At 57.1% G+C, this 26,477-nt stretch overlaps 1 protein-coding gene across 11 annotated transcripts in view; it reads right to left on the minus strand.

Annotated features, from left to right (window-relative positions):
• The window catches only part of EPB41L1 (erythrocyte membrane protein band 4.1 like 1), a 70,449-nt gene that overhangs the window by 11,019 nt on the left and 32,953 nt on the right, over positions 1-26,477 (minus strand). For 4 of the 11 annotated variants that reach the window (XM_071815662.1, XM_065850003.2, XM_071815660.1 and 1 more), the window contains 16 exons: positions 19,740-19,935; positions 19,009-19,173; positions 16,101-16,205; positions 15,979-16,021; positions 15,199-15,274; positions 14,740-14,958; positions 14,547-14,634; positions 14,119-14,271; positions 13,278-13,375; positions 12,965-13,140; positions 12,410-12,552; positions 11,790-11,825; positions 9,714-9,905; positions 8,320-8,418; positions 829-3,483; positions 161-268 (listed from right to left, as the gene is read on the minus strand). In XM_071815662.1, coding sequence (XP_071671763.1) covers positions 161-268; positions 829-3,483; positions 8,320-8,418; positions 9,714-9,905; positions 11,790-11,825; positions 12,410-12,552; positions 12,965-13,140; positions 13,278-13,375; positions 14,119-14,271; positions 14,547-14,634; positions 14,740-14,958; positions 15,199-15,274; positions 15,979-16,021; positions 16,101-16,205; positions 19,009-19,173; positions 19,740-19,916 — 4,533 coding nt within the window. In that variant the 5' untranslated portion in view covers positions 19,917-19,935. The remainder of the gene's footprint in view (positions 1-160; positions 269-828; positions 3,484-8,319; positions 8,419-9,713; positions 9,906-11,789; positions 11,826-12,409; positions 12,553-12,964; positions 13,141-13,277; positions 13,376-14,118; positions 14,272-14,546; positions 14,635-14,739; positions 14,959-15,198; positions 15,275-15,978; positions 16,022-16,100; positions 16,206-19,008; positions 19,174-19,739; positions 19,936-26,477) is intronic. The other 7 variants (XM_071815664.1, XM_065850007.2, XM_065850004.2 and 4 more) reach the window with 6 other exon arrangements.

The following is a 26,477-nucleotide window of genomic DNA, read 5'->3' on the forward strand; positions in this document are numbered from 1 at the left end:
GGAACACACCTGCATACATGTTTGTGTGTGTGTGTGTATGTATAAATATATACATAACAGCTCTGCAATGGGGAGAGGAGCTGGAAGCACACAGCCCTCAGCTGGTTAAGGTGAGCTTTCACACTACAGTAAGAAGCAGTTAGTAAAACAGCACTGAGACCTGGAAGACCACTGGAACAGCAGTCTTTAAATTCTCTTCTTTCAGGCTGGATTTTACTGATGCGTCAGATAAATCCTTTTCTTCCCCACTTGGTTCCTGAGATTTGCTCTGGATTAGAGAAAATGGTTAGTTGTAAGGAAACGAACTCTACAGGAGCTGATCTAGCACTTACAAGAGCAAAGAAAGCTATTTCATCATCCAGCCACCAGCTTGCCGAAGACAGGGGTAGGGGGGTGAGGCCGGCGAGCTAAGCAAGAAGGGATATCAACATAAGAAATGCAAGGGCGAAGCTGGAAGCATGGGCACGCTGCTGCTAGGTGTGTGTGCGTGTCCGTGACAGAGTTGCAGCTCCTTCAGCCACCCCCCCGTCTCCCTTTCTTGCTCCTGGACATGAAGCTTGGGTGCCCACTCTCAGATTTAGTGAGCAGCATTCTCCAGGGAGCCAAAATGTCGGGGTGGTATCACAAAACAAAAGCTGATGAACCAACTGGCCAGTGGGTCTGCATTCAGCAAATAAGCCTGACCACACACACATACATAAAAGGACAGGGGATGCAAAGCGACTGCTGTCAGTCAACGGATGTGTGAGGAGCCACTGAACATGATAATAAAGAGCCACACAACATGCGCATGAACTTTCCATCCGGACAGTTCATTGGGACAGTTACCACGGCTTCTGCCAGTGTGAGTTCGCAGCCAGAGTCAGGGGAGGCCAGGTCAGCACTGTCTTCTCCTTCGTGCTCCAGGTCAACAGAAACATCTTCCTTCAGAGAGCGAGGCTGGGAGGTGTTTCCTGAACCAGCCCCTTGCCCGAGGGCCAAGGAGCCCACACAGGACGCAGGTCCCACTGGAGTGACCGGCACCGCTGGTGATGAGGCAAGGCCTGTGTTCAAAAGCATGTCCTGTGCCTGACCTGTCTTCCCTTTTGATTTTGCTGATGTCTCAGCTTCAGGCACACATTCTTGTCCTTCCTGGGCTGCCCTTTGCCCTGTTTCGCTTTGCTCGAACATCTTAATTTTAGAGGCCATTGAGGTTTTCCTGTAGCTCTTGCTTTCGTGCCAGCCACCTGGGGCCACAGTGACATCTCCATTCTCCTGGGACACAGCTCCTGTCCTCCCAGTAACACATGTCAACAACCCAGACTCTATTTGATGTGTCCCACTGCTCACTTGCAGCTCTTCCCCACCCTCACAGATCAAGGCAGAGAGCTGGTACGTCTTGCTTCCTTGACACAATCCCGCTACAGGGGAGTGAGATTGCAGGACGTTGTCAGCTTCTTTGGGAGGAGACTTATCCTGCAGTGGCTGCTCCAAAGCAAGGTCACTATCCCTGGTGGTTTCTCCTACTGCAGGGCTCCTGCCCTGGAGATCTTGTCCCACACTAAACTCCAGGTCCCAGGGTGGCTCTTGCGCTTTGGGATCTGCAGTGTGGAGCAGCCCTCCAGCCCTGGGACTCTCTTGGGGCACATCTCTTATCATGGCCTCAGTCTGTTTTTCTGATTCTTCTGGCTTGGGAGATGATAGCTCTTCCATGCATGGGCTTTTGTCATGGGACAATTCTTCCATCCCACAGCCTTCATCTCTGGTCAGCTTCCCTGATGCGGGCCTTACATCCTGGGAGAGCTCTTTTATGATGGGCTTCTCCCTCTGAGCTGCTCTCACCGTGACAGAGTCCATGCCCTGGGCCACCTCTCCCGTGGCCAGGTCTCTGACCTGGATTGGCCCTCCCGCAGCATCTGTGTTTTGGGGTGGTCCTTCTGCAACAGGACTTGCATATTGATGTAGTTTCCACATAGCAAAGCCCATGTCTTGGGGTCGTTCATCAGATTCAGGATTGGTGCCCTGGGGTATTGCCACATCTGCTACAGGGATCACGTCTTTGGCTGCTCCTTTGCCCACTACAGGGCTTGCCTCCTTGCGTGCCACCTCCGCTGAGGGGTTTATGTCCTTGGGTGAGCCCACATGTCTTACAGGGCTGGTGCCCCTGGATGGGTCTCTGCCCTCAGGCTCAGTGCCTGGAGCCAGCTCTGCAGGGACAGCACCGGATTGCTGTGGACAGGGCGTATGGGCAGGAGTGCTGGGCTTATCCCCTATCGACCCCGCAGTGGTGTGAGGGTGGCCTTGCTGAGACACAGCTGATGGAGGTGACTTGGTCTGTATCTCTTCCATCTGAAGAACCACTCTGGCACTTTCCTCCTTGTTGCTGTCTGCTCCAGTCCCCCCTGAGAGCCCCTCCATCACCACAGAGATGTCTGGGCTCTGTACTGGCTTCCCTCTGTGCTCCTCAGCCCCATGGCCATCTCCTGCCAGGCCACGCAACTTCAAGCCTCTCATTGGGCTTTGCAGCTCCATCTCATCTGGTCCCAGCTCTCTGGAACCTACCTTGGCTTCTTCACAGTCTGTCAACCCAGCAGATGTTTTCTCTTGCTGTAGGGGCAGCCCACCCTCCAGCCTCAGGGTGGGACGTCCCACCATGCTGGTCCCATCACAGCCTGTCCCGGGCTGCTCCAGTGCTTCAGCAGATTTTCCAGACACTGTCTTCTGTTGCTGGCCTGCTGAGGAAGGGGGTTGGAACCCTTCTGCGACAGGTGCCACATGCCCAGATCTCTCCTCAGATGTGTTTGTGGTGGCTTCTGGTCTCTCCTCCAAGCCAAGCTGCCCACCGGTCTCCAAGAGCAGGTGTGTTTTACTGTCCTTCTCCTCTCCCTCTGGACCTCCTAAGTAGATGATCCTCTGGGTTGCAGAAGTCTCTGAGCTGTCGTCACCAGCCTTCACTTTAATTTTAACAAGGTCTGTGGCTGGCACTCTGGCCTCCTGCATCCTGGGGGCTACAGAAGCATGCGCCTTGGAGACCGCTTTGCTTTCTCCCTGGGGAGGCTCTGGCCCCAAAATCTTGGCCCTTTGCCTCTCTTCAGGCTGCTGACATGGCTTGGGCAGACCTGGCTCACTGGCAGTTGCTTTCTCACTCTGCCCTTGGGGCTCTTTCTCTGAGCTCTCAGCTGGCAGGCACTCTGCCTCCTGGCTGGGCTCCCCCCTGGTTTCCTTCTCATAGATCTCATCCTCCCAGACAGATTCAAAATCCTCTGGACTAGCGATCATTTTTGCTCTCGTCCGGGTATCCAGGGCTGCAGCTGCTGGCTCTTGCTGGCCTGCCACTTCCTTGGCTTTACCTACTGCCACCTCCACTTTCGATACGCTCGCACTCATTTCCACCTCTGAGGTACCTGCACGTGCTTCTTCTTTCTTGACTCCCAGAACTTTCTTTAGAGCTACCATTTCCAGCCTAGGACTTTCTCTCTCTATAAATACCCAGTGCTCCGAGCCCTGCATTGCAATTGGAGCAAGAAGAGTTAGCATCAAACATTACCTAACTGCTGATGACTGCTGTCATGAGTAACAGAAAGCTGACCTGCCTCAGACAGGGCTGACTAAATTATTATTATTACTCGAGCAAAAGTTGAGACAGGGTCTATACAAAGAGCCAGGCAACTCACCGATGGAGAGAAGGGACTGAAAATAAGGGGCCTGATGCCGTAACAGGGACTGAGTCCCTCTGTTCTCCCCAGGGACCATGTTTTGCTCTGGGCAGTGGCTCACTGACATACCTGCAACATTGCAGCTTTCTTGGAATTACAGAAGTGGGAGCAATATTCCCAGCAGACACACTAACAGCCATCAGGGCATCTCTCTGAGGCCGGGGAACACCGCCGGTTAAACCCACCTGGGACTCCTCGTCTGACTCCTGTTTTAAGCTGCCCCAAGCAATCTCTATGAGCAAAGGGTGAGGTTTCATTGCAGGCAACAGCCTGTGTTTTGAATGGCTTCACTCTTCAGCTTCATCCACGTCCCCTAAGACTATGTCAGACTGCTGGGAGCATGATCAAGGAAAGAAACCACCTTTGGGCATCAGGAAGGCCCTTTCCCCTTCCTGCCAGATGCTGCAGCTCAGTTTCACTCCAAAGTCCATCCTTCCTGCCCAGCTCTCCAGGGAAATCTCATCAGAAGCAATTACTTAGCAGAGGTTTTTAGCAATGCTGAAACCAAGCAGTTCAGAAAATGTAACCTGTAAAAGGTTACCTGTGAAATGCAAGAGAAGACCACAGGCTTGGCAGCTGAGACAGCTATGGGCACTGCAATAAGGACCAAGCAAAGGTTGCTGAGCATCCCGCAGCAAGGACACAGTGGGTATGTGATATTCCACACAGTGTCTCTGTGCTGCTGTGCAGGGAAGGATCCGACATTACTGTTACTACATACACTTTGTACATTCACATGTCTGTCATGCAAGACAGCTAAAGACTTCCCAAGTGTCAAGAACAAAGCACTGCTAAAATTCAAGAACTTCTGGAACAGAAGGTAGAAAATCACCAATGAGAACACAGCAGCAGGAACACATTTTCACCCAAGAGGAAGCCCAGCAGCCTCCCCAGGCATCCTACTGCAGGCAGCACACACCAAAGGGTGATGCTCGGGCACGGTCCTGCAGGTTCCCCAAGGGCCGGCTGTGCCTGCAGCACAGGCTGCCTGAGCACCAGCCGGGCGCAGGGGCAGCGTCACTGCTGCAGCCTGGGCAAGACTGACCCGTGGCACCGGGGTGCACTCCGGCCCCAGACGATGCACTCCCGCTCCCCACTCAAGCTAGGAAAAATAATCCCTGAAAATGTGAGCCATGCCTCACATGGGGGTGTCAGGGTGAATGTTTGCAGCAGTTGCACCTGAAATGGAAACCTAATAACTGAGATTGAATAAGGGGAAACAGGGGCAGAGAGAAGCAGAGTGAGAGGGAAGGGAAAAGAATGTGAAATTAGAGGAAAGAAGGAAAACCAATCACTAGTGAAAAGGCTTCCACAAGGAGGAGAAATCAGTGAAAACCCCTGTCAGAAAAATGCCACCTCCCAGCTCCTGCCTTCTTCACCAGGTGCCAAAGAAAGCAAAGCCGCCCCGGCACAGTGCTCCAGGCCCTGCCCTGGCAGCACCCAGGCAGGCAGCAGACCTCCCGCCCGCTGCCCTTCCCCAGGCCCTGGCAAAAGCGTGGCTGCCTCCTGAAAAACCCTGAGGGCAGAGATAGGTGCAGGCTCTTGGCACTGCCAGGATAGCCCCCAGGGCGGCACACGGGCATTGCGAGCCATGCCACACTCATGGCAGTGAGGCCACCATCCTCCACAGATGGAAGTCGGATCCTTGCCAGGGATCTGCCACAGCACCTGCCCCTGCCGCAGCCAGGCAGGCCTGTGCAGCCGCGCCGGATGAGCCACGTCTTCAGGAGACCTGTCCCATGCCAGCTCCCTACAGCATCACTCGCACAGGCCTCTCCAGTATCCCTTTACCCTGCGCTCGTATGCACCATCTCCTCTCCAGGCCCCTTCCTCTGCACTTGCCTCTGAGACAGGTTTTATTTCTTCCTAGTCCACAGAAACCAAACAGAGGCGGTCGGTGACTGCCAGGAGCCCCAGTTGCACCTCGGTCTTTCACAGCTGGGTTTGACCCATGGAAGCGACATTATCACTAACTCAGCAGCTGTGCTGGGCCTGTAGCAAGCCCAGGGTGACCTCTGCATTCCTTCAACACCAGTCTTCCCACTCAGTAGCGATGCTTGTGAGCGATTCAACCAGGAGATTGCTTAGGTTCCTGAGGGTACAGCAGCTTCTCTTCTGCTCCTGCACTGCAGTCTCATTGCTGAACCCTTTCTGCAGCCAAGTCAAGGATGGACAGGTTGTGAGCACATGTACGAATCTTTTCAGTAAGGCCCTCTCATCCCCCTTCTCTGGCTGCAAACCAGAATCCTTCAGAGGAGACCTTCTCTAGACAAAAATAAAGAGTTTCTTCAGGCTCCTTCTCTGAGTTAAGGCCTGAGATACATGTTGTAGTTTAAAAAGCCTTATGACAAGTCTTCTGAAGCCTGGAATAATGTGTTCACCCATGGCAGCACTTCTTAACCAGTAAGGAAAACCGGAAAGCTCCGGATTTACTTCCAATCCAGCTTCCTTCTCCTCAAACTTCGTTGGGATGAGCACAGCCCACTCCAAGGGAACAGCCAGCTACTCTGTGATGTGATCAGAACTCTGCTCCCAAGGGCTCAGTGCCAGCTCTGGCCGCAGCTCTGCTTCCACAGCTCAAGGCAGCACTTGTGTCTCCACAGCCTGAGGACTCTCAGGGATGTTCGGAGTAAATATCTGGATATTTGGGTATGTCCTGCAGGAGAGAATTTCTGGAGCTCTGGAGGTCAGAAGACTGGCAGGACGGACTGGCAGGACAGGCTCCAAGGCAGAAGCTGAGTCTAAGAAGTGATGACGCAGGGAAGGGTCCATCCATGGAGCAACTTTGACTTCCCAAGGCATAGCTCCCTTTCACGCCTCCCCCCTCAACACATCTGCTCTAGGAACAGGAGCATTTGGAAGGTGATTCTGACTGTGGCCTACATAACACGAGAGAGAGCGAGCTGGTAGAAAGAAAAGAAATGAGAACATGGAGCAGAGGCAGCTTTCTGCCCTTGCCAACAAAGCCTGCAACCTCAGCAGAGCCCAGGGCAGGCAGGAGGTCTCTCCCTTTGGCATCCTGCAGGGTCCCTGCCATTCTTCTTTGATCCTTGGGGAGACACAGCCCACAGCTCACCTGAGGGAAAAGCATGAGCCTCACGACAAGGAGGGGAGAATGAGTGATCCGCGACTTTGAGACAACACTTTTCCACTCAAAGCTATAGAGACTCCCAGCACGTTCCAGCCCTGCATTCTGGTCCTCCAGCAGGAGTGGGGACTGAGGGATGGAGCAGTGGGTAGAGATGCGAATAGCTGGGGATGACAGATAACACAACTTCAGTGTGTTTGAAGCCCATGGACACTGAGGACTTTCTAGCTGAGCGTGATGAGAGCTACAAGCTCTGCAGATGTGCTGTCCACATGCCATTACACTCTTGGGGCTACAAATTCCTCATGGTGACCACAGGCCAGGAGAGGACAAGTTCCCACCTATCAACTGCTGAGTCTCAGCCACTAATGCCTGGAGAGAAATCACCAGCAAGGCCAACTCAGCACCCACACCTGAGTGCAGCCCTGGCACCCCGAGGTCTCCAGAGGGCGCAGGACAAGACTCCGAATCAAGAGATGTGTGTACCTAATTTCTGCTCTTTCTGTCCACTAGCTCCTAGATAGTGCCAGTGTGGACCAGGAGATGCTGCTGCAGAGCCCAAGCTTCCCTGAAGGTGCCTGTACCCTTGTTGGAGCCCGAGGCTGTGCCCAGGCTCTCACACCCATAGTGCCTCCTGGGACACGTGCTCCAGCCAGCCCAGGCTCAGGGCACAGCCTGCCAGCACTAACAACTTCTGCGCTGACTGATGGAGACGCCGAAGAGTGAGAGTGGGACTGGCCTCATGCCTGCCCCTGCCTCGCCTGCCCCCCTGCCCCACACTGCTCCTGCTCCGCTGCCTTCCCTGGGGGCACTCGGGCAGGACGTGCACCCCAGCACCACTGGGCACCATGCTGCAGCCTGGCTGGGACCAACCACACCAGAAGCAGATCTCAAAGACAAGTTTTCTTCTGCTCAATGGTATCTTCTTCTGGCTATCCTGGGAAACAACCACCGTCATGTGAGACAAAAACTGCATGCAAGCAGTGCCGAGAGCCCATATTCCTCATCCATGGGCACTGTGCAAGTACAGTGAAGGCAGAACGACCCTGTTTTGCACAGGCATAAGTCCAACATTTCTGATGCCTCCAGAGATGCCCTATTTCAGGGTGCCTGGGCCTGGGGAACTGTAACTGTACCCAAAGTAAAAGGAAAGCACACAGGATTGCTAAAGACAGCTTGTAGCTGCCTGCCTGCCTGCACCTGGAGCAGACACCCGCGGAATGCCTCTGCACCAGCACTGGCCTCCAGCACAGCGCCCTCACCCCCAGAGCCAGCCCGGGGGGCACAGCAGGGCTCCACTGGAAGGTCTCTCCCAGAACCCTGTCTCACAGCCCTGAACAAACAGTGAGGGGAGCAGATTTCAGCAACAGCCCTGGCCTGGTGAGTGATCCTGCCCATCACTGGAGAGGGGGCCCACCCAGTGGGGCCAGCAAACAGCTCTGCTCAGAGGGCAGGAGCCACCTCGGTAGGCTGGAGGGCCCCATGGGGGCAAAACTGTGATGGGGGGGGTGGGGAGAGAAGTAGGATGGTGAGAACCTCAGGAGAAGAGACAAGGCTTTTCTGCGTGAAAGACTCCATGCTTAGGGAAGCTCCATGCTCAGATGCAAAATCGTCTAGGGTGTCCTCTTCCATCGTCTGTGCCAGCACGGAAACCCCAGCACCCACAGGGAAAGAGAGAAAGAGACAGAAAGACACAGAGAGAGAGAGAGAGCACATGAGAAGGAATGAAAGAACAAAAGGCAGGCAGGTGGGTGGGTGGATTGAAGGATGGATGGAAGAACAGAGGTCACAGCTACGCCAGCTCTAGATGCTCCATTTACACGTCTGCGCTTTATATATTTGCTGTTAAAAGAGATGTGGCGTTTGGTCCCTCTTCCCAGCTCAGTGCTTTGGTGCAGGGCTGTGAGTTCGCCTCTGCCCAAGCCACCCTGCAGCCTCAGGTCCACGGTCAGTGCTGGACCAGCAGCACACGGGCACATCACAAACCCCCGCAGACAGCACCTGGCCCAGCTGCCTCACAGCCCAGCCCCATGTCCTCATGTGCTCTGCAAGACTGCCCCAGGAGGGAGCCAGGGCAAAGCGGGCCCCACGTGTGGCACCCCCCTGCCTGCAGCCATGGCCACCAGTGCAGGCACAGGACCGGCTTCAGAGCCTCCTTGGGGCAGAGAACATCATGGAGGGGAGAGCAAGCTGGGGGGTCCCTGGCAGGGAGAGGGCACCCAGGCTGGCAGCGGGGATGCCCTTGCCACGCACTGCCTTTATCAAGCCAGCCAGGAATCTGGGACCAAAGAGCACCTAGTGGTGCCACATCCATGCCCCTCACACAGCTCCAGGGATTCTCCACGTCCTGGCACCCCTAGTTCCAGCTCTCCATGCACCTTCCTTTCACACTTGCTGTCCCACTGCAAAGCCAGCAGGCAAAACGCCAGGAGAAAAGGACACGCGTGCAGGATGCCGCTGCAGCACTACTCACTCCTTCACCTACTCCCACCACCCAGATTCTCGGACACCTCTGTACAGGCACCTGGTTCTGCTCTGCTCTGGCAAGAGCTGACAAGGCACCGCCATGCAGCAGCTCTGCTGGTACAAGGGGAGAGGAAACTCCCACCTCGTGGACCAACACAGCCACAGCCCAGCTCTCGGGTACTCCCAAAACACAGCACTCTGGAGGACGAGAATTCAACCCCATGCAGCACCTGGGCACACGGGGAGATCACTACCAGCAGTGTGCACATGGTTAGCTCGTTACAAAACTTAGAGATGCCGGCCTGGTCAAAGGCCCCCTGCTTCCACCTCATGTCCTCTTCATTTAATTTCTACCATGTTCCCCCAGGGTGGCACAGGATACAGAGATTCAGAGCCCAACAGCTGAGGAACACCTCCCCATGAACAACCTGATCCCCTCTATAAAGAGAAGCAGTAGAACAAACCTCGCTGGCCTTTTCTGGGGTTCCCTTTGGTGTTTCATCCTCATGCTTGGGTGAGGAAGAGGCTGGTGAGGAAGGCAGCCTCCTGTCCCGGTCCCTGTGAACCAGCTTGCTGTTGGGCTCCTTCAGGGTCCGTTTCAGCTCATTGATGCTGGCCTGATGCTTCAGCAAAACATCTTCTGGCTTGTCTAAAAACTTGAGGAAGGAGAGAGGAAGATAATGATGATTAAAGTACTAGTCAAAGCAAGAGATGAATAGGGGCACTGGGAGGGTTTGCTTCACAAAGGGCTTGAGTTCAGGGTCTCAAGAGCCAAATGAATGGTGTGTCAGAGCACCCTGGTCTGCAGTCCTCACTGGGACCGTTGCAGGTAGCAGCAAAAAGGCAGCACATGGCTGAACATGCGTGTCGGGCTTCCCCCACGAAGGGTACAGCATGCCCCTCAGGCATCTCCAGCAGGGACTGCTGGGGACAAGCTAAGCCACCCAAAGGAAGATAGTGGGGTCTCCCTTGGGATCAGCAATGGATCGGGCCCCACTGGAAATAACCAGCAGCTTCCTCTGCTGCTCTCTTGTGCCTGAGCCTCTGTCCCAGCAGGGCAGGAAACAGGCATTCCCAAAGGACCTCCTTCCCAGAGTCAAAGGGCAGGAGGACAAGGGCTGCTCAGAGATGTCCAGCATGGATCCAAGCCCAGACCACTACAGACCAGCCTGATGCCACCAGCAGCCTGGGGTTGGGTGGGGTCTGGCCTGCTATGGAGAGAGGACAGCTCAGAATGCTCAAGTACAAGGTGAGGTTTAGGCATTAGAGCATCATCTTGTGATGATGCAGGCACCAGGGTGGCTCCCCTTGTCCTGCCACAGAGGTGGGCAAACTGGCTCAGAGCAAGAACCAGCAAGAGCAAGAACCCTGGCTTCTGCTTCAACCTCAAACTCAAACCTGCTTGGAGGTTCGAAAGGAGTCACCTAAAATACCTCCCTGGTATTTCTCCTCAGCAACAGCTCAGAGACCCAAGAGTCCTGTGAAAAACTCTACCAAATTTTCCAGATCCTGATGACTCAGTGCAGCTCATGGAAAAAGTCCCCCCATAGACTCATGTGTCTGAGCAGTGGAGAAGTGCTTCATGGTTTGCCCACCTCTGGGTTCAGGGTGTGCCAGGAGAGCAGCACATGCACATGCAGTGGGGAAGCAATGAGGTGGGTGGGGGGCAGCAGAGCTCAACTCCCCAGTGGGGTCTGCCCTGCAGTGCTGAGGGGGTCGGTGAAGTGCTGTGTGGCGGCAGTGTGGCAAACCCCATCGCCTGGCCACGTTTGTCCCCTTCGACAGCTCCAGCGAGGATCTACATCCCACTGCAGGCGGAGGCAAAACCCCAGGGAGCAGCTGTGAATGCGATGAATCGCTCCTGATGCAGACACAGCAGTTTGTGCAGGGGAGGGCCCAGCCTCCCTCTTCTCTCTGACAGCTCTTAGGCCGGGCAGGTGCAGGGGTGGGTGCCAGTGCTGCCCCACAGGCAGCTGAGCGGGCGCTGAAGGCAGCTCAGAGGCTCCTTCCCTCTGCAAGGAGCTCCAGCGTGGCTCTGGGTGCAGGGGAGCCCTGCTGCGGGAGCAGGGGCTGCGGGGGAGCAGAGCTCTCGGGCAGGGGACAGGCAGCTCAGGTCAGGCCAAAGCAGAGCATGGGTCGATGTGCCAGTGGGAGCAAAGGGACCAGCCTCCACAGGAGAGCTGGGCTGCAGGGCTGGATGGAGAGGAGACGCGAGGCGAGGACATGGCAGTCAGTAACACGAGCAGAAGCCAGGTCTTCCCAACGGGCCAAGGACTCGGCATGGGACCCTGCCCGTTGTGCCTTGGGAGAGCTCTTGCTCACATGTATGATTACGACTACCTTACTTAGTGGGATAGAAGATGCTGTGTGAGTGCTGGGGCAGATCCCCAGCTGTCTGATCATCGGGCTTCTCTAGCATCCAACCCCCCGCCCTGGTGCATCTTGTATTCCAGTAAATAGGGTGACACACAGTGTTGCTTTGGGAAGGATGGACAATATGATGCACCGATGAGGACTAAGATACTCCAGACAGAGAATACCTCCTGCTTGTGCCTGGGGGTTGTTTCGTGCTCCGGCTGGCAGCAAAGAGAGGGTTAAAAGTAACCAGCAGGGTCAGTTGAGGGAACTTGTCACAAACATCACAGTTAAGCTGATGGACTGGTAGGCACAGAAGGATGGGACCCCCCCTCCCCTCACAGTGTGGGGCTGAAATGGGCTGGGGTGTCTCTGGGCCAAGCCTGGGGGACAGGGGTAGGGAGTGGATGGGCTGTGCCTAGGGAGTGGTGGGCACGAGTGGGCACTGGTGTGCCTGTCCTGTCCCCATCCCCATCCCTGTCCTAGAGCAGGGCTGCTCCTCCCAGGTCCAGCTCTGCTTGGGGATGGGCCTTGGGACCACCTGGAGGGTGCTGGGGAATCAGAGCTGAGTCACACCCCTGTGACAGCCCCACTTCCACCGGTGAGGCCAAGAGCCATGTCCCAGGGGTCCCACCAGCCTGGGGCACATCTGGCAGAGAAAGGGCTGCAGGAGACTGTATCCTGAGGTGACCCTTCCTGCCCACAGCCCAGCCCTGCTGTCCGTGCCGGTCCCCTGCCTGCTCTCTCCAGGTGTGAGCCAGCCTACACATCCACCTCTGCCTTCTTCTGCCCGCCTCGTCTGTACCTTCAGCTCCTTGATTTTCGTCGGGGTGGTCACCTCCTCGTCCTCTATCTCGGACCGTCTCCTGCTGCCAAACTCACCATCCTCATCCTGCTTCTCACCCTCAGCGTCGTGGTTCTCGCTGACGGAGGCTGGGCGCGAGAACTCTGCCCATGGGGGAGAGCCTGGGTCACCCCAGCCCTGCCACCCCCAACCCCCATCTCCTGCCCCCCACCCTGCGTGCTCAGACCTGGGGACAGAGGAACCCTGAACACGCTGCAGCAGGAACAGCTGCTCCCAGGGGTCCCAAGGCACAGGATGCCGGGGGGACCCTCATCCCCAATCTGCCTGACCCAGCCCTGCCACATCCCCCTGATCATGCGCAGTCTGAGCTACCACTCGAGGTGGAGGCAGACGCTCTGCCACGGGGATGCGGCTGGGGACAGCCTCCGGAAGGAAGCCTGATGGCTGCTGTAACCCTGCCAAATGAGCCAAACAGCTCGCAGAGATGAGCTGAACAGCACCCCCTTGCATCCGCCAGCAGACCAATCTCCCCCGCCTCCCCAATTTGGGGCATACCTCCGTCAAGGCTGCGAGACATGGTGTACCGTTTGCTGGAGGAGCGCTCAAAGAAGGGAGCCGGGCGGTCGATGAGGGCGCTGGCCTGCCGTGTCTGCGCCTGTGTCCGCCCGCTGTAGCGAAACTTGGAGCCCATCACCAGGAAGCCCTTGGGCGGTGGCTCTGGGGACACCAGCCTAGGGGTGAGAGAGATGGAGTGCCACCAGTGAGCCTCAGCCATGCCCCCCGGCACTGCCTCCCACATGTACGCACTGTGACAGATGTAGGAGCGTGTCTGTCTCCGAGAAGGAAGGCCTGAAGAAGGTCTACTCACCTGAAGAAGGTGTGATGCTCTATGCAGACCTTCCAGAGACGTTTGGCAGAGCGGTGGTTGGGCAGCTTGAAGCCAATGGTGCTCTCAAACTGTTCATACTTGGGGGAGACAGAAACATGCCGTTACAGGCAGATCCTGCCCTGGAGGACGTGATGGGATGCAGCCTCCTACGTCAAGGTCCTCAGGCTCCCCTGGCAGGAGCCATGACCATGCAAAAAAAATTCTTCAAAGCAGTGCTGGAAAGGTCTGTGTCCAGCCCCACTGGGTGGTGGGATCACACCCCCACACTTTTGGCCTAAACACCTTCCTCAACTGTAAATGGCTTTTCAGTGCAAGATAAATTCCCTCAAGAAACAAAAACCTTTCACAGCTCATTTTTAGTTGCACTGTCCTTGCCCTCCTGCCTGCTGGAAGATGTGGGTGGAAATGCATTCTCCCATCAGTGCACATAAAAGTGAAAAGAGAGAAAATGAAGTTGGAAAATGAACAAAAAAGACTGCTGATGTTTTTTTGTGAAGCATGGAAGACACATCAAAAATGGCCCTCAACCCCGCTTCCTGGGTGACGGCCCTACGCCAGCAGAATCACAGCATCTGACTGGTGTGAAAAGGAGTCTGGGGTGTCCCCAGCCTGCTGAAGTCACATTGCCAGTCAGAAAATGAGAGCACAGACATGAACACATTTTCGGGAAGCCTCCATATACATCAGGAGACATGCTCATTAACTCGGGACCCTTGGGGCAGAGGCTGGAGCCAGGCAGCACCTCCCCACCAGCCAGGCCCAGTCCAGCAGAGCAGGCACTCTGTCATGCCCTGGGGCCACGCTGGTGCATGGCACCCACCTCACCCGGGCGGATCTTGATGTAGAAGTTGCTCCTCTTATAGGAAATTTTGAGGATCTTGGGCCAGGCAAAGCGGTTGATCCTCAGCCGGTCCCTGTAGATGAGGAGGCCATTGGCGCAGACACCCAGCATGATGTCGATACCCTCTGAGTCCTGGAGGAGGCAAGAGGGACAGGAGGGTACTGCTCAGCTGCCCAGTAAGAACCTGCCCGGCCAGCAGCGCCACGCTCCCTCCTGCTCAGTGCTCTGCCACGGGGCACTGGCTGATAGAGACATCACTGAATCACAGAGCGGCTGAGGTTGCATCTCTGGAGGTCCTCTTGTCCAACACGGGCCACACAGAGCCAGCTGGGCAGGGAGGGTGTGCAGGCAGCGGGGCAGGATGGGGCAGCACTGGCCATCGTTCTGGCAGCCCCACAGCTCCATACCTTGGCGTGGTGCAGGTCTACCCCATACATGGAGAGCTTCTTGGCATTCTCCAGGAAGTGGATCTCCGCTTCTCCGGGGGTCATTCCCCTGCAGGGAGACAGAGAGGGGGGCACATGGAGAGGTGCCCCACTGGGCATGGGCCAGATGTCTGGCACCTTCTTCGTCACCAGCCGATCCTCTCCGGGGGCTCACCGGTAGGTCTTGTGCAACTCCATGATGCGCTCCTCCAGTTCGCGCGTCTGGTTGGGGGCGAAGCGGAGCTCACTGACGTAGTTGCCCACATGCTCCTCAGCATCATAGTCACCCAGCTCGGCCTGCACAGCGTAGGAGCCCAGCAGGGCATGTGTGACAAAGGAGCATGGCAGGCGCCCCGTGATGATGTCTGCACGGAGCTGCAGGCACAGGTAGTATCTGCAGGAGGGGGCAGAGGGTGAGAGCAGGGCAGAGGCCTGTGCCCCCTGGAGCAGGCTGAGGCTCCCTGGGAGTGTGCACCCCACCTTCAGGGACTGCCACCTCCCATGGCCACCTTCCTGGCCCTGCTCTGCATGATGTCACATGCAGCAGGAGGGCAGTGAACCCCCAGACAACCCCCAGCTGCCCATGTCGTGCCTGAGCCCTGCCCCTCCACACACTCCCAGATGGGGTCCTCACCTTGTGATGTCCTCCGTGAGCTGGGCAGGGTCTGGAGGGTAAAACTTCACAGTGAAGGCAAAGTTCCAGGGCCCGCCTAGGGAAAGGAGAGAGCGGGAAGGGCAGCACACACGCCAGCCGCATGCAGGTGTGCAGGAGGGTGTACACTGAGGGGTACAGGTGTACACTGAGGGGTACAGGTGTACACTGAGGGTCCCATGACTCCCCCAAGCCCAGGACAAGGTAAGGACAAGGGGGGGTCCAGAAGCTGCCAAGAGAACAGCCATTGAGACACCAGCACGACTCGGGGAGAGAAAAGCATCACAACATCAGGAGCCATCAGCTCAGTGTGACTACCAGTGTTACAACAAAAGTTTCACATGTCCCAGCAGGAGACACCTTGGGCAGCATAGCTGCTGCTGCCCCAGCGAGGCAACATCATGGGCAAAGCCATCTCAGGACCTGTCCCAGAAAGCCCCCTATCCCTGTCCTCGAAAGCCCCCTATCCCTGTCCTCGCTGTTCAGGGCAGGTAGGGATGGTGCCCAGAGAGGCACCAGGTCTCAGTCAGCTCTCTTGTGGCACAGACAGTGTCCTTAGCCCCCCACGCCTCTCAGGAGTAAGAGGAGAGGGGGTAACAGGCAGCCAAACAAACAGAATCCCTGTCCCCAGGCCAGCTGCCAAAGGTCCCCTCCAGGGCAGGTGAGGAGGGGACCTGTTGGAGGACAGCCACAGCTGAGCCATCCAGGAGCTCCAGGAGACACCCCAGGGCTGGGAAGGATGGACCTTCCCTGGGCACTTACTGCGGATCTGCTTCTTGATCTCCTTGGAGGGGTCCAGCCAGTTCTGCAATGAGGAGACGGTAGGTCAGGGAGGTTCCCCCTCCGCAAATGGGACAGCTGCAGAGGGACCCCCCCATACTCACCTTCTGGCTGTCTGAGTCACAGAAGGTGAGGCCAAAGTAGTCCTTCTCCAGGAGGTTGAGGTGCTCACACACCAGGTCAAAGAGGACCTGGCCTCGAGCATGCTTCTGTGGGAGAGACACAGAGAGGCTGATGGCCGGCTCCCCTGTGCTCCTGGAGACCCGGCAGGCACAGGCAGGGAGCACTGGGGAGGATCGGGGTAGCCCTGGCCTTCAGGCAACCACCAAAAGGTGCTGGGCTGCCTTTGAGCACAGCCCCCTCACTCGGCAGCACAGCTTTGGGGACACCCAGGTGGCCTCAGGGCTGCGGGGACAGGGCACAGTTGAGCTGAGTCAGTGCGGTTCAGGCAGCAGATCCCATGGGCCAGAGGTACCCAGTGCTCACCTGGCTCATCCCCCATCACACCAGGAAGCAGTGATGCCAAACCAGAGAAGAGTCCAGCCAGCCCAGGCACCTCCAGCCCAGAGCAGCAACCTGGGACAAATGAGCTTCAGAGCTCACAGTGGCCGCTGCTGCCCGTGGGACAAGCTCCTTCCCAACACCCTCCCTGCTGGCGGATGTGGCAGCTGGGTCTGGAAGCACAGCATGACAAATGAGAGCCACAAAAAGCCCAAGCCACGTGCAGGGATGGAGAACTGCCTCGTTATCTGGTCCTTTGAGTTCCCCTGAATTTCCCTTCGCAGTGAGGCCCAGGGTCACCCATGGCAATGGAAGAACAACCCTTCCCACTTGTGTTTTGCTGCTATTTACAGCCTTGCAGCCTGGCAGCTCCCATCTCCCTCCTCCATGGCATCCATTTACTGGTGCAACTTTCCCACGGCAGCCCAGGACACCAAGCGGCACAGCCCCAGCAACTTGCTGCCTCCAGCTGCAACCCCGGGCTCCTGCTGCCCTGCGGAGCTTTTCCAGAAGTTGCAGTCACTCTTCCTGGGTCTCCTCCCTCCTACCAACCCAGGTTTCGAAGGCAGAGGTTCACCCATGGCACCTGCCACAGTGTCCCACTGAACAGTTGGACTCCCTTTTTTGATTTTTACTGAATTAGGCTTTAATTAAGTATGCAGGCAAGAAACAACTATTCCTATGGGGCCTGTGAGAAAGAAAGAAAAAATGTAGTACCAAACACTAAACCCTCTCCCCTATGCCCCAGGTGGCTTTTTTAGAGAGCTGCAGCTCTCTAAAAAGTCGACTCCATCCTCTGCACCACAACAGAAACCTCATCCTTACCCACACCCGGTGAGAGGTATTGGTCTGCTCACCAAGCTGCCAGCGAGCCCGCAGCCGGGTTTGTGCCCGCAGCCGGGTTTGTGCCTGTATGCCGGTTTTGCTTGGCCAACACTACAGGAAGAACAACCCTGCTGGGGCCTGTGCAAGCCACTCCTGTGCCCAACGAACCCCTGCAGTCCTTGGGGTTCTCTGCTCCTTTTCTTCTTTGGGAGGGCATTCATCTTTGTGACAACCCATCTTTCCACAGCTTTGTGACAAATTTTGCTTCTAATGCGACAGTCAGGGCTGCAGGAGAATACAGATCAAAGGTCCTGCTGCCTGTGCCACGGGCAGGGGGTCAGACACCCCCACCGACAGCTGCCTCGGTGTGTACACTCATCCAGGCAGCCATATCTTTATGGTCATCAGTCCTGCACAGCCGAGACCCAGGGAGGCAGGACCTGGGTCCACTCTGCACGGACAGCTCTGAGCTGATGCCAATGAAAACCCATCTGCCCACTCATCAGCAGCAAGTGTAAAGGTCACCCTGGCAAAGGCTCCAGGATTTCTGCCTTTAAACAACCTCAAAATTTGCATTTTTAAGCAAAGTTGCCAGTCCTTAAAAGTGTCCCTCCCACCAGGACAATGCCAGTGCCACAGGTCAGAGCAGTGCTGTCTTCCCCAGCCTCCAGCCAGGAGACGGCAACGAGCGCTGGGGACAGAAACAGGCACTCCAGCGAGAACTTCTCCTCCCAGCTGCCTGTGCCCCTGTAGCAGGGCCACAGGACCCTTTCACAAAAAGCAGCCTCGACTTCTGATTTCATCCTGGGTGTCCCCCAGTCTGCCCTAGAAGAGAGAGATCTCTGTGCCGGCGGTGGCTGAAGCAGCCCTGCAGCATCTCCCAGCTCCAAGGCAGCCACTGGCAGGCACCAGTCCCCTCTGCACTCCCCTGCAGTGACAGCTCCCTGGCACACACCCACGTGCACTCGTGCACACCCGCGCCACACGCTTGTGACGCTGCACAAATAGCAGGTGGCCCACACCCCCAGAGCGGGGTGCAGAACCACCCTGCCCGCACACAGGAGGATGCAGCTACAAGGATGTGGACGTGTATCACCCTATGTACAAATGCACACATACACCTCGCTGCCAGGCTCTGACGCCTCCCCACACAGTCCCTGGCCCGATGGCTTTATGGGGAGGGACAGCAAGGGATGAGAAGATGAACACAGAGAGGGTGGATGCAAACCCGCCTGGGGCAGCCGAGAGGCTCCACGCGTGTCAGCCTCTTCACACCAACATGTGCACACGCATCCTGCGCCTTAGCACACGGGACACCTGCGCTCCTGAGGTGTTGGCAGACAGGCTGGCACACGGATGTGTCATGTACACATTGTGAGGCAGCTCTATCCCCCATCCATGAAGCTTCTGCTTTTTAGACACTGTTTTCTACTGGGAGTAGCTGCCAAATTTGGATTCACTGGGCTGAAATTCCATGAGAGGGTCTGTCTTTCCAGGTTTTTTTCCTTATTTTGAAATTTCAACTTAAATGTCTGTTTCTCTGGATTCTTTACCTAGGAGAGAGATACAACAAAGCTGTCCTTGGAAGAGCCCTGACATCGAGGACTTGCTGGGGTGGGCAGGGTCTCTGGGCTGGGACGCGTCCCCTCCTTGGTGCCAGCACAGCCCCCTGAAGCTGGGACTCACCTCCACCTCACATTCATACTCAGAAGCATCAAGCAGAGTCACTCTGCAGAGAGCACTCTTCACTTTCTTGGTGGTTTTCTGGGGTGACTTCTGGGTCTTGCTGGGGGTTGTTTTGTCAGAGAGCCCATCCGTCTCACTGTAGTCCTTCTCCTCCATCTCTGTGCCCTGAAGCGAGGAGACACACAGGGTCAGTGGGCACCACTGCCAGGATGGATGGACAGACAGCTGGGAAAAGCCCTCCCACAGTAGGCAGAAGAGGGAAGCTGATGGAGAAGAGGCTGATGACCGGTCAGGGCAGAACTGTGCAGCACAGCTTCCCGGCTGCTCCAAGGCTGACATTGGGGTGCAGCCACTGCTCCCAGCCCTGCCAGGAGTACCCCAGCCCTGGAACACAGGGCCACCTGCTTCTTCCCCTGGCCCTGGCCAGCAGCCATGGCAGTGCCGTTTCCAGCACAGCCGATGCTTCAGGCTGCCGGACTGTTCCTTCTGCCTGTCCTGCCCACAAGGACTCGTGCAGGCCGCTGGGCGGCAAACAGCAGAGCCCATCGCTGCCCTGGCTGCAGGGGACTCTGCTCCAGGATGTTCCCTCAGAGCTGCCCACCTCGCCAGGTTTCCTGCAGCTCCCACACTGCAGCAAGGACACAGCAACGGGCAGCCCAGAGTGGTGGCAAGTCCCCAGCTGTGCCTTCCTCTCTGCCGCGTCTCACGACACTCAGCCATCACCAACTCACTGGTTCTGTATTTCGGGCATCGGACTGTGCCCCAGCCTTCTGGTTGGCCTCAGCGTCCCGGCCGGCGGGGCTGGCAGCTGCGGCGGTGGGACCGTGCACGGCCGCCTCCAGCTGCTGCTGCGGAGCCTCCTCCTGCGCGTTCTTCACCTCCGAACCAGGGCCTGTCTCTGTCGTCATGGCCGCTGGTCACCTTGCTCTGCCACATACAAGGAGAGACAGGAGGTGTCACCCAAGCATACGGGGATGGAGGATGCCAGCCAGGCAGCCAGGGATGCCCCAGCTGCATGGGCCAGTGTGGGACCTGCTGGTCTCTGCCCCACTGCCTGCATACGCAGATCTGCTGCCAGATACACAGCTCCCTGGCCGCACCGGGGGGGGGCTTTGCAAAGGGTCAGTGGCACAGATTGTCAGGATTTCATGCCAGATGAACCAGATAAGAACCAGCAGTGGGGAGGGACAGCAGTGGCAGGGACCCAGTGGAGTCACTGCACTCACAGCAGGGAGCAGCGCTGGTCACAGCCCCCTGAGCACCAGGGCCCTTGGTACCTTCACTAGTATTTTTTATAAGTGGAAGGGTTTATTCTGGCAGGAAAAACCAAGCTGTGAGTCAGGTTAAAGGCTGCACTGACAGGAAATTGCAAACATGGACAACTGTACATATTGCGTCTGGGATGGCTGTTTTTTCCCCCTCTGGATTTCCCAGCAGCAGCAGCATGCTGGGTTCCCACAGCTGGTGCAGCTGGACCCTGCGCAGCAGCAGAGCAAAACCTGCCTCCAGCCCCGCTGCCTGTCCTGTGCAAGACGCAAAAACAAACCTGCGGTTCAGAACAGCGGAGGGGAAGGCACTCTCTGTGCCGGGCTGCTCAGTAACATGCTTTGCAACCTTTCTGGTTTTGAAACCTTTATGCTAATGCTGTGTGGGGCTGGCAGGGCTCCTGGGATGGTCCACGCACACACAGGTCATTGAGCAGCGTTTGTGACTGTCACCCACCCACCACTTGGGCTGCTCAGGCCCATCACTGGGCTCCAGTTCGGGGATCAGCTGGGACCGCTGGCGCCAGAGCATCTGAGGGCTGCAGCTGGATGAGCTGGCTCTGTTGACAGCATCTGCCCACAGTTGCAACACCCACCTTGCTCACACAGAAGCCACATAAGCAGCCCTGAGTAATGCCTGCAACACCAGAAAAACTGCACTTTTACGGAGTATGGAAGCCCATACAGGATATTTCTGATCCCCGTTTCTGGAATGACAGCCCACGTGGCATGGGCAAGGGGCTGGCTTCTCCCGGAGCTGCCAAACGGGTGGCGGCTTTGCCGCAGCCCTGGCACCACTAACGAAGGTTTGAGGTCGCAGCACAGCTCCAGGCCATGGACCTGACCTGGCCACCCTGGGGCTAGAGGAGTTGCTTGGTGGCATCCCACCACCATCACCTCCTATAAGTCCCAACTACCTAAAGGCAGATATGGGAGAGCAAGAGCCCCGTCAGGACCATGACCTAAGGCAGGTAGGGAAAGTCCACTTTTAGAATGACAGAAGGATTTGGGTTGGAAGGGACCTTCGAAGACCACCTAGTCCAAGCCTTATTCAATCAGGTTGCACAAAGCCCCATCCAACCTGATCTTGAACATTTCCAGGGATGAGATATCCACAGCTCCTCTGGGTAAACTGGGTCACTGTCTCACCATCTTTATCACAAAACATTTATTCCTTATATCCAGCCTAACCCTACCCTCTTTCAGTTTAAAACCATTGCCCCTGATCTGGTCACTACAGGCCTTGGTAAAAAGTCTTTCTCCACCTTTCTTATCGGCCCCATTTAAGTCTGGAAAGTCCACACTAAGGTCCCTCGGAGCTTCTCTTCTCCAGCTGAACAGCCCAGCTCTCCCACCCTGTCCTCCCAGCAGAGCTGTTCCAGTCTCCGGTCATTCCTGTGGCTCCTCTGCTCCCTCTGCAGCAGGTCCATGTGTGTCCTGTGCTGAGGACCCAGAGCTGGACCAGCACGGCAGGGGGGTTCCCATGGGCCCACCCTCCACCCTGACAAGGTCTCTGGCTGGATCCCATCCCTCTGGCACGTCAACTGCACCACTCGGCTGGGTGTCATCTGCAAACGTTCTGACTTCCTTTCACAAAGAAAACGTATCTCACACCACAGCTCATGTCCCACCTACGTCGGTGTCCTCAGCACAACAGGGAGATGTGAAACCTTACCCAGAAAAACTGCAAAAACTGGATCCCAGGGGTGGGAGGGGACAGAGAGGAGACAAGAGAAGGGACAGACAGAGAAGACAGAGCAAGTCTGCCTGCCGAGCCTCCTGCAGCCGGGCTCAGCCTGCCCGGATCAGCCCCCACCACAGAGGGACTTGGTTCACGCCAAAAGAGCCAGGATTTCACACCCTGCCCCAGGGCCACGCTCTCCTGGCCAGAACAGGTAGGACAACTTCTCCCAGCAGACCCCGGCGCTCAGGGGAGAGCACGAGAAGATTTCAAAGGTCACCAGTGGTTTATTTTTTCCACAGCGGAAATAGGGCTGCTGCTTTTCCACTGCAAATTCAAGCAATTGCATACTCCCAGCTCCAGTCCCTGTGCGGACCATTCCCAACCACTTCCGTTCGGTTCTCAGTGTGTGAATTTTTCCTCTGAAATCTGAAATCTCTAAGATGACAACTGTCTCTTCGGGGCAAAAACTCACTGAGGTTTCCACTCTGGGTTTCTAAACTGTCTTCCAAACTATCTTTTCCCTGCACAAAGAAGCACTGATCCCTGATGAAATTATGGGGATTATTTAAGGATGGCAGGCTAGGAATTAATCCCATCTCTCCAGCCAGCCCTACTCTTGCCTATTAAGCTCCAGGTCAAACCTTGCGATGATAGGCAAGGAGCCTGATCCAGGGACCCTAACTTCCAGCTGAAACAGGTGAGAGCTGACACCGGAGTGTCGTGGTGGCAGAGCCCCAGCAAAGGGGTCTGAGGAGCCCCCAACCGCCATCTCCCTGCTCCTGGCCTGGCTTCTCCTGCCACTCTGCTTTGGGATCCCAGCCAGTGCCCCCTTTCCCTGCTCCCAATATGACCCAGCCCCACTGCACACCCTCTCCCCTGCCCCAGCACTGCCGGTCCCTACACCTCAGCAGGGAGACAGGGCTCAGCACGGGCACAGAGAGAATCTGAGCATCGATGGGCCCTGTCCCAGCAAGGGCCCACGGAGCCCATCACTTAGTTGTTGCTCCTGCTCCAGCAGCGTGGAACATGGAGGAGGAGGAACAAGCCTCTCCGTGCTCCCAGGGCAGGACAGGCTTGGGGAGGAGCAGGAAGCCCCAGGTCTCTTGGCCTGAAGCTGTACTGGGAAGGCTTCAGTCTCCCACGTGTGACTTCAAACTCACTGCCAGGGTAAAAAGGGTCCAGGAGACGCCTGGAATGAGATGGGGCTGGCAGGGAAGCCAGTGACGCCAGAGGTACAGCACCGCTGCAGCTGAGCACTGCAGAGGCACACAGTCAGTGCAGGTGGGGGGGCCACGCTGGCACTGCCACGCTCCCAGGCACAGCCACAACAGCCACATTCAGGAGCTAGTGAGGTGTTGGTGCCACATCCATGTGGGCAGTGCTGCTACCTGGGGTTCTCTGCTCACAGTGGGGCTGAGCAGAGAGGCAGGAGCATGGAGCTGCACTCCCCGAGCGCTGCTCACAGCAGCGTGTGCAGCGAGGACGGAGCGCTCGGGGCTGGCTGGGCACCCAGGGTCAGCCTCAGCCTGGCAGCACCCAGCCCCTGGGGACGGCAGCACCCAGCGCCCGGCGCTCAGGCCAGAAGTGCAAGGCTGACACCCGCCACTGCAGCCTGGTCACCTGCACTCAGGGCTGCTGCAGGCCCAGCCCTGGGACAAGGCCATCGAGGCTGACGCGATCGCCCACACCCCAACCATTCCCTCTGCCAGGCTGTGGGTGCTCAGCACCCGGGGCAGCACTCACAGGGAAGCAGCCAGCACAACCTGTTTCAGCTCCAGCAGGGGGATTGGACAGGATGATCTTTTGAGGTCCCTTCCAACCCCTGACATTCTGGGATTCTGTGATCTCCCCCAGGAGCTAGTTTTTTCCTGTGGCCTTTCCTCCAGCACTCAAGAGCTTCCAAAGCAGATGATGTTTATTATGGGAGCATCTCTGTGCCTTAAGCAGGAACTTCTGCTGATTTAAAGGTGGAAAGTATACTTTTATACAGCAAGAAAGAAGCCAGTTGTGGGGAGCACTTGCCATCACACAGCGGTTTCCAGATGCAAAACCCAGCTCCTGCTGCCCTACCTTGCAGGACAGACCCCCTGGTCATGAGGGGCCACGGGCTGAGAAAGGACATGGCTGCATGCTACTAAAGGGACAGTTTAATGGACATATCTGCCATCACAAACCTTTAGAAGAGGTTTAGACCACAACTGCAGCAAATTTGATTGAGATTGGTGGAAACGCTGTCCCAAATAATTTCATTTGTTTCTAAATATTACCCCCAGCAGGAGCAGTACTCAGGCCTGCAGGACGGGCAGCCTACCCAGGCTGTCCCAGCCCTTCCCAGCACCCAGCCTTGCTCATGTATGCTCCCTCGGGAGGGAAGCCAGGGCCAGAGCAGCTCTGCGCCAAGGCTGGTAGCTGCCAAGGCAGCGGCTGCCAGCAGCAGGACCAGCGAGCACCATTGCCCCGACCCTTCCTCCGTGCTGGGCACTGGCTGAAGGGCTTCTCCACAGCCATGGCCTCCAGTGCCACATGCTAAGCACAGCCCTGGTTTTCAGCAAGGGCTGGCTTGCTTCTGCTGCAGCTAGACCCAAAATGGGCTGGGGGACGCTCTCCTCAGGGCAGACATCAGGTGAAATGGTTGGAGCTGACTGGAGCTGCAGGCTATCAAAACAGGCTTGTGAGAAGGGTGCCTGCAAGGAAAGCTTTAGCAGGATCAGAGGTAGATCTGCTTGTCATGCCTATAATCCCCTCCCATCATCTCCCTGCCTGGTCCTCCTTCCCTTGGTGTTTTCCTCTTCCCCCCACTTCAAGCTGGAGTGCGGATTTCACGGCTTTCCCAGACACTCTGCCCCCGCACTTCCCCAGTACATCCCAACTCCAGCCTCCGCAGCACGCCCCTCCCCGAGCTTTTCCTTCCCTGCTACCTCCAAATGGTGTTTCACCCGAGCATGCTTTCCCCTTCCCCCTGCCCATTCACTCCCTGCTGCTGGGCTGGTTTTCAAGGCTGAGCATCCCCCTTTGCTCCTGGGTTCTGCTTTGCCCTCTCGCTCCCTGCTGAGGACGCTGCCCATGCATGATGCTGCAGAAGACACAGGCAGGCAGGAGTCTGCAAAGCCCCACGCTGAGTGCCTGAACAAGTCTCCATGGGTCCCAGTGCCACTGGGGTGCACAGAGCTGGGTAACAACCAAGCGCCTCCTTCATTGTTACGGCGCTCAGCAGCTGCTGAGGGCCCCGTGGGACCGATCCTGGCAGCAAAGCCCACCCCCGCACTGCGGGACAGATGGCTGCCACGGAGACAGCCAGAGATGGGGAGCAAGCTGGGCACAGGGAGCACCCTGTGGGGGTGGCAGTGGCTGCGTGACACTGGGCAGGGAGTCCAGGCACTTGTCAGCCCCCAAGAACGACGGAGGAGCTCATCAAGGCTGTGGCAACCAGCAGCCCTGCAATGGGGCTGAGCTGGCAGGCGACAGGCAGGACAAGAGCACAGGCAACATAGGCAGTGCCTTGCAGCCATCCTGGAAACATGACACAAGTCCCAGTGAGGAGTCCTGGTTATTCTTCAGGGACACCAAAAAAATGAACAAGGAAAGTGGTCCCTGAAACCCCAGTGACACGCAGCACCCGAGCCCCACTGTCACCCAGCCCTCAGCCCTGGCACTGGGGGACACACAAATCCCCAAACCGCCCCGCGGTGCAGTGGGTAGACTGGGGAGCCCTCCTGTGTTGTCCAGCAGCAACACCAAAAAAAATCATATGAGCTGCCCTGTTTAGGGTAAAGGATCAGAAACACAGGGTGTCCCCAGCTCCTGGAGACTGCAAACCGCTCCTCCTCACCAGGGCAGAGATCTGCACTGCCCCAAACTATTCCCCAGCTGGAGAAGCGCCTCATCCCCTCCACCCGGGCTCCAGGACCCACATCCCACCCAGGCTGGTGCTCCCAGAGCACTTGCTGTCAGCTAAAGCCCAGAGCATCCTGTGGGCAGCCAGCAGCAGCGCAGAGCATCCTTCTCCATGGCGGGGCCAGCCCTACCTTGGTGCCAGCTCCCCATGCCTCCAGCACCGCTCGCCGCTGCCGCCGCTCCGAGGCAGAGCTTTCTGCAGAGCCGCCTCCCCCCCGGCCCGAACGCCCCCACGCAGTGATTGATGTGCGCCGCAGCTGAGCGGGGATCTGGGCTGCCTTCCCATCCCAGCGCCAGGCTCCCCCCTCGCCGGGAGCTCTGTGCTCGCACTGCAGCCCATGGGTGTGGCGGGAGGTCCCACGTGGATGTTGGTGCCAGCCCCATCCGCCCCCTTGCCTGTAAACACCTGACTCATCCCAGGCCAGGCACAGGAGGGCTGTCGGAGGCTGCGACCCTGCCAGGATGCTGCCCCGCGCACGCACTGCTGGGGAAGGAAAGAGCTCAGCTCCTGCACTGGCTGCTCAGCAAGCAGCTGGACCCACTATACATCTTCTTCCCAAATTAATCAGGCATTTCCCTGCATCACCTTTCTCCACGTCTTACATGAGTCCTAGGGCAGCAAACAC

Source organism: Patagioenas fasciata, chromosome 16, assembly GCF_037038585.1.
Source record: "Patagioenas fasciata isolate bPatFas1 chromosome 16, bPatFas1.hap1, whole genome shotgun sequence".
Lineage (NCBI taxonomy): Eukaryota > Metazoa > Chordata > Aves > Columbiformes > Columbidae > Patagioenas > Patagioenas fasciata.